The sequence below is a fragment of the Fistularia commersonii genome, chromosome 6 (assembly GCF_037954325.1).
Source record: "Fistularia commersonii isolate RoL2024-O1a breed Wild chromosome 6, RoL_Fcom_v1.0, whole genome shotgun sequence".
NCBI classification, from domain to species: domain Eukaryota; kingdom Metazoa; phylum Chordata; class Actinopteri; order Syngnathiformes; family Fistulariidae; genus Fistularia; species Fistularia commersonii.
The window spans coordinates 92,501-100,000 of NC_141289.1; the positions used below are offsets into that span (position 1 = coordinate 92,501).

The 7,500-nt window shown below is 53.2% G+C and overlaps 1 protein-coding gene across 2 annotated transcripts in view; it reads right to left on the reverse strand.

The window, feature by feature from the left end:
- klf7b (Kruppel like factor 7b) overlaps positions 1–7,500 on the reverse strand; it is a 24,187-nt gene that overhangs the window by 8,265 nt on the left and 8,422 nt on the right. For both annotated transcript variants that reach the window (XR_015106239.1, XM_086147546.1), the window contains exon 2: positions 2,029–2,668. Coding sequence is in view for 1 of the 2 variants with exons in the window: in XM_086147546.1 (XP_086003672.1) it covers positions 2,029–2,668 (640 nt within the window). In the remaining variant the exon portion in view is untranslated. The remainder of the gene's footprint in view (positions 1–2,028; positions 2,669–7,500) is intronic.

Here is a 7,500-nt window from a genome sequence, read left to right on the forward strand (position 1 = left end):
GTGATTTGTGTGTGTGTATGTCTGACTGGCAGTCTTTGTGTGTGTATGTGTGTGTGTGTCTATTAGGATGTGTATGTGTGTATGTGTGACTGTATGTGTGTATGCTTGTGTTTGTGTGTATGCGTGTGTGTATATGTATATGTGTGTGTGTTTATGTCTGTATGTATGCGTGTGTGCATATATGTATGTGTGTGTGTGTGTGTGTGCGTGTGTGTGTGTGTGTGTGTGTGTGTGTGTGTGTGTGTGTTTTATTGTCTTTTAGGTCTTTTAGATTTTTCCATGTTTTGCAGAAAAAGCAGAAATACACTCAGCTCACTGAGAGGAAGGTGATGTAAAACCCAGTAAAAGCTGAGGAGTTCCTGCTCCCTGAGGAGACCAACGTCTTCTTCTCCTTTCCTGACCCTTAAAGGGACTCTTTCCTCCTGTCGTGCTCTTCATCTCCTCCACCTCTCTGACCTCCAGGCTGCAGGATCAACCCTGCAGGGCAGAGCTTCTCCCCCTGATCAGGTTCTCCACGTCATGAGGTTCTAGCAATGATGACCTCTGCAGAGGAACTCCCTCACCCAGGTTGAATCCTCAGCAGGAACATCTGCATGTTTGAATCCACAAACATGGACCTGCAGGCATCTTGGAGACTTCACTCTTGACCTGTCTGTGTGTGTGTGTGAGTGTGTGTGTGTGTGTGTGTGTGTGTGTGTGTGTGTGTGTGTGTGTGTGTGTGTGTGTGTGTGTATGTGTGTGTGTTGGGGGCCGCAGGTGCCAGACAGGCAGCCGTTTCACACCCGTCTTCTGTAATTGGCAAGAGCATTCTTCCCAGAATAGGACGCCCCCTGCGCACACACACACACACACACACAGAATGAAGCAAGGCCAGCTCGGGCCTGACGCCACGACAACCATGACGCCAACCAATTATAGCGAGGCAAGGCAAGGATGCGTGATGAAGTCACCTAGCAACTGGGGGTCTGACGGGCACCGACCCTCCGGCAGCCACCAGCCAATTATGGAAGAGTGATGCAGTTGCTTGGCAACCCAAAGTGAAGGAGAGGCAGAGATGGAGAGCAGGACGGAGGCCGGACCCCACGGGGGTCTGGGGGGTCTGGGGGGTCTGAGGGGTCCGGGTGGTCTGAGGTGACGGAGGTCTGAGGTCCTGGAACCGCAGGTCCAACCCACCTTCTGACAGGTCCTTCAGAAACCAACACAGGTTTCAAAGTCATTCACTGACCGTTGTGAAGGTTCTGATGGTTCTGATAGTTCCCGAGTTCCAGTGAAGAACCCGTTCCCGCTGTCGGACCTTCTCCTGGGGAAGGAACCCGACCACGAGGTGAAGATGGAAACAGATGGTGCACCATGCCGGGCATCTGGTCCAGCCCCATCAGGTGGGACCATTAACCTGGAGTGTGTGGTGTGTGTGTGTGTGTGTGCGTGTGTGTGTGTGTGTGTGTGTGTGTGTGTATGTGAGTGTGAGACGGGTCATCTATGGTCAGCAGCTACATCTTGTCAGAGTCAGGTGGTCATGGATCTCATCAATCACGGGCCAATGAGTGGCCTTCAGAGCTCCTGCAAAAAGAGCTGTGAGGAGAAGGAATCCACCTTCTTGACATCTGTCCTCAGATGGACACAGGTGAGTCTGCTCGGACCACCAGAAGACCTGGAGAACGTCAGTGCTTCTACATATCACCTGCAGTCCTCCGAATATCACAAAAAGTACTTGTAAGTACGACTTGTAAGATATAAGATGATGGAGGAAGAGGAGCTCCATGAGGGGGAGGAGCCTGAGGAGCGGCAGAAGGTCATGTGACCCGCCTGGACCTCCTTGGACCCCCCTTGTATCTGCTGCCTGAACTTCCTATTTGTGGGTTGGACCCCCCCGGTGAGCGGATATCCCATAATACTCCTCGGAGGAATCAAAAAGCGTAGGATGTGGAGCAGAGCTGATCACCTCTTGGCCCCGCCCATGACCACGCCCCCTGCCCCGCCCCTATCCCCGTCTCTTGGCCCCGCCCCTGGCCCCGCCTCCTGCCCTACCTGTGTGGGTCCTCTGGTGGGCCTTCAGGTGGGAGCTCTTGGTGTAAACCTTCCTGCAGCCGTTGAACTGGCACCTGTGGACCCTCTTCTTGTTCTCCAGAAGCTCCGCCCCCAGGACGGCGGCCCCGAGCTCTCCGTCGCTGAAGGCTCCGCCTCCTCCTCGGCCAGGGGACGATGAAGGAAGCGCTCTGGAGGCCACCAGCTTGGCGGCCCCCGACCCGACCTTCTTGGCCACCAGTTTGAGCGTGAGCGTTCCGTCCGCCGCGGCGCTCAGCGTCTGCGGCGGCTTGAAGAGGTGGCGTCCGAGTTCCGGCGAGGAGGGCGGGGTCAGGGAGGTGACGGCGGCGCTCAGCTGGGCGGCGCTGACCGCGCCCGCCGCCACCTCTTTGGTCGCCGGGCCGGCGGCCGCCGCCTCGCCGGGCACCTGGAGGACTTTGGCCTGGACCCTGGGGAGGGTCAGCAGCAGGGACGGGGCGCCGCCTTGCTCACGGGCGCCGCCAAGAAGGGGGTCCAGAAGGTCCTCGTCGCTGTCGCCCCCCTGCATCATGGCCGGCGTGAGGAGGCGGTCCAGCTCCTCGTCGAAGAGCTCCGACAACCGCTTGGGCTCCGTCTGCAGGTACCTCTCCAGCTCCAAGCATGTCTGCAACACAAGCACACACACCGTCACACACCTTCACAAACATCTCCTCTTCCACCCGAACCCGGTCCGGCTTGCCGAGGCCGGACCCCGCGGCCGTCGGACCTCGGGACGAGATCTGATCTCTCGAGTCGACCGTCAGACGGACGTCTCCAGAAGCACCTGGAGGAGGAGACGAGGAGAACCCAAAGCAGAACCAAGAGAACCCTCAAGGTAGAACATCTCCATGGAGACAAGGAGAGAACGTCTCCTCACCAGCAGAGGCTCCGCCTTCTTTCCACCTCCATCAGTGCAGACAGTGGTCAACTAGCTTCTCTGCTGCAGCAGATGACACACACACACACACACACACACACACACACACACACACACACGCACACACACACACACACATACATTGTTGTGGTGATTTGTTGTGTAGAACTGATATCTAGTATCACTGCTGTGTGTGTGTGTATGTGTGTGTGTGTGTGTGTGTGTGTGTGTGTGTGTGTGTGTGTGTGTGTGTGTGTGTGTGCGTGTGTGTGTGCGTGTGTGTGTGTGTGTGTGTGTGTGTGTGTGGACACTATCCCCAGTATAAATTGCACCAGCAGCAGAAGATGTATCACAAGACCAGAACATCACCTTCTCCTCAGATGACCAGGTATCTGGTTCCAGGACGACAAACATGGACGGAACCTTCTGCAGACATCGAAGTGGTCCATCATGATGAGCTTAGATCATGAAGAAATGGACCTTCAAGTTCAGTAGGCTTCAGACAGAGGACATGGAAACATCTGTCCGTCAAAAGAAAGATGGAACGTCTGTCCATCACAGGAGAGAAACTCCAATCTATCATCCCAGAGTAGCTTCTGTCCATCAGAAGCATCAGGAGAAAGATGGAACTTCTGTCCCTCAGAGGGAAGAAAGTCCTGTCCATCTGAGCAGAGGAAGAAGGACTACCATGGGTCCATGATCATCTGCTCTTCTGGACTAGATTTAATTGGAAGCAAGCAGCTGGACATGAAGGACGACCTCAAGAGGAGACATCTCCTGCAGATGTCAGGAAGTGATTCTGGATCAGACTGAGGCCTGACATCATCAGGGTACTTCAGGTCTCCAGAGGAACCAGGTCACCACAGCCAGTGAAGCAGAGGAGATGTTTACTGGTCCTACTTGTCTTCATCACCCCTGACGGAAACTTCTCCATCCATCTCCTCCTGCCAGTGAAGGTCTCCTCTAGTGGAGCCTCCAAAATGGGAAGGTCTGCCGTCAAAGTCATGGACTGCAAGTGAACACACCGCCTCCGACGCCCAGGTGACCTTCTCCACGCCTCCCTCAAACACACCACCAACATCAGGTAACTATGCTGTGTGTGTGTGTGTGTGTGTGTGTGTGTGTGAGAGAGGCAGACTAATAGCATGTGTAACCCCCCCTTCACTCCCCTTCCATATGGAGAAAGGTCACATTGGAGAACACACACACACACGCACACACACACACACACACACACACACACACACACACTCACACACCCATCAGAATGTTCTCTCCACTCTGAAGGTCAACACAGAGACTCTGGAATGTCACACTGAAGGAAAAGCAGAAGAACCTGCTTCTTCTGCAGGAGGTCCATGGAAGCAGAAGGTGGTGGATGTCTGACTCAGGGTCAGACGTGGCAGATGAATCCTCGCACCCCATTGGCTGGGCCTGGTGGCTACCTGTGACATCACAGCTGACATCATCTCACCTTCACCTTTCTCCATGGAAGAACCCCACGTTCATCTCCCCAAAGGCCTCCAATCAGCGGCGCTGTGGCAACATGACTGTTGCCGTGGGCAACAGGTGACACAGACAAACACCAGGGATGGAGATAACAAAGGTACCAGCGAAGGAGAAACCGTCAGGTTCTCCATCGGTGTGTGTGGGGTTTCTCAGGGTTCTCCACTTCCCCCCAAGACACCCAAGAGGTTCATCTGGGAAGACCTGGGAGGCTATAAAACATCTCAACTTTGGCCTCAAACCCTCGGGAGAAACTCACTAAACAACCACGGTGGAGGAGGAGGAGGTCCAGGTGGAGGTCCAGGCAAAGGTCTGACACAGTTCAACACAGCCTGCAGTGAAGTTCCTGTGATCCAGAAGCTCTGCCGTCAAGGACTTCCCCCTTTGTGAAGCTCAGACTTGGAGGAGCTCTGCTTTTGAGGGCCTCATACTTCAAGGAGGTCCACCTTGGAGGAGCGTCTGTCTGAAACTCCTGAAGAACCTCCTCCTCCTGCAGCTCTTAGGACTCATTAGATCCTCAGAAGAAAAGGCTCTTTATTCAACTACTTGGCCTACTCTGATGCGTGTGTGTGTGTGTGTGTGTGTGTGTGTGTGTGTGTGTGTGTGTGTGTGTGTGTGTGTGTGTGTGTGTGAGTGTGTATGTCTGTGTGTGAGTGAGCACACACTCAGCATCAGAGCACAGTCTCTGCAGCTTCTGAACCAGGAGGTGTTTCCTGCAGGTTAGAAGACCACCTTCTGTAAGGATCATCTCCAGTCCACACAAGATGAGGACTTTTGACTTAAAACTGTGAGATGAAGCATCTCCACCATTAACCTCCATCAACTTCATCACCTTCTTCTCCTCCATCACCTTCTTCTCCATCACCTTCTTCTCCATCACCCTCTTCTCCTCCATCCACTTCTTCTCCTCCATCACCTTCTTCTCCATCACCTTCTTCTCCTCCATCCCTTCTTCTTCTCCATCCCCTTCTTCTCCTCCATAACCCCCTCTAGTTATATAGTTATATAATTCTCCTGACAACTAAATGAATCCTCAGTCCAGACCAATCAGCTTTACAGGAAACACTCCATTATCACTCAAACACACACACACACACGCACGCACACACACACACACGCCACTTGCACAGTCCATGGTTATTAAATATGAGTACATAAAATTAATTAACAGCTTAATCATTCAGATGTGCTTCACACACACTCTCTCTCTCTCTCTCTCTCTCTCTCTCTCTCTCTCTCTCACACACACACACACACACACACACACACACACACACACACACACACACACACACACACACTCAGTCCATGGCAGGTATGGCCTTTTAATTTGTGGAATAATTTAATTCTGCTTAAACAGGCTTATGAACCCTCCATCCCTCTGTTGATTGGCTGACTGAAATCTGTCAGCATCATCTGCTCCTGTTTCTGTGAATCAAACTCATCCCTTCCTTCTCCCCGTCCATCTGCGGCTCTTTGCCTCCTCCTCTTCCTCCAGGAGGCCGGGGAAACCACACACACACACACACACACACACACACACACACACACACACACACACACACACACACACACACAAACACACACACCCTTCTGTTGCACTTCATAAATCAGTCGTAAGCACTTCCTGTTTAGTTAAACTGCTGCTCACCTGTTCTACTGAAAGGGCGGGGCTAATGCGATCATGGGGCGTGGCTAATGCAGTAGGGGGCGTGGCTAATGCAGTAGGGGGCTGGGTCGGAGGAAAGGAGGCTCCGCCCATCAAGAAAACATCATGTATGAAAAGGGGCGGAGCCTGTGCCTGGATCCTGCCCTGTGAGCGATCAAGCCCTGATTGGTCAGATGGCCGGCATCTGCGGCTCAGGTGGCTCAGCATCAGACGCTGAACTGGCCCATGCTCACACACACACACACACACATATACACACACACACACACTGACACACACTGACACACACATACACACACTCCTCCCTCCTAACTGACCATGGCAGCAGCCCATAAATGGAGCTCCAGCCTCAGACCTGCTCACTCCCGAGAAGTCCACTGAAGGTCTTCAGGAGGGTCATTAGACAGAACCTCTGACCAGACAGAACCTCTGTTTGGTCCAACATTGACACTGTCTCATCAACCTCACACTCTTCCTTCACACACCTCCTACACACACCTAAACACACCTCCTACACACACTGTGCCCTCAAACCTGCCCTCAGCTTCTTCTTTGGTCTGAGTTCCCAGGTCTGGAGGAGTGTGTGTGTGTGTGTGTGTGTGTGTGTGTGTGTTGGGGGGGTTCCATCATGTTCCTGAACACAAGCTGAAGTAGTTTTGATCCGTCCGTCCCTCCACACTGATGGACTGAGCAGAAACAAATCCCATCTGATGAACATCTGAACCATCAGATGATGATGGTGGAACCATCATAGTCCAGTGTGAAGATCTGCACTCTGTGTGCAGATGACAGTACAGTCATCATAGGAGAGTACCACTGTGTACAGGCAGTACTGGTAGTACTATGGTAGTACTGCCAGTACTCTGGTAGTACTCTGCACACAGTACATGGAATACTACCATGTACTGACAGGAAGTCCATGCTGGCAGGAACTAGACGTGAGTTCTGGTCCTGAGTAGAAGAAGTCCTGCCCCCCCGGTGACCCCAGGACGACCTCGTCCTCAGCCGGTCTGTGCTCTCCATCACCATGGAAACAGGGGGTTGATCACGCCAGCATGGTTGGAGCGGCTTCCTGTACGCTGGAGGAAGTGACTGCAGGGGAGTGTGTGTGTGTGTGTGTGTGTGTGTGTGTGTGTGTGTTGAAAGCCAGTAGAAGGTCAGTCAGCGTGGCCTTTACCGCCCCGCCCCCCCGCCGCCGTTGCGTGCCAGAGACCTGGACTCTTCCACTGAGCTGCTGGAGATGCAGCAGGAGATGATGGGACCTCCACCTGTTCCAGGCCAGGTCCTTCACCTAACTATCTCCATCAAGAGTTAGTGAAACTTCTCAGATGTCAGGGCTTACTTACACACACACACACACACACACACACACACACACACACACACACACACACACACACACACA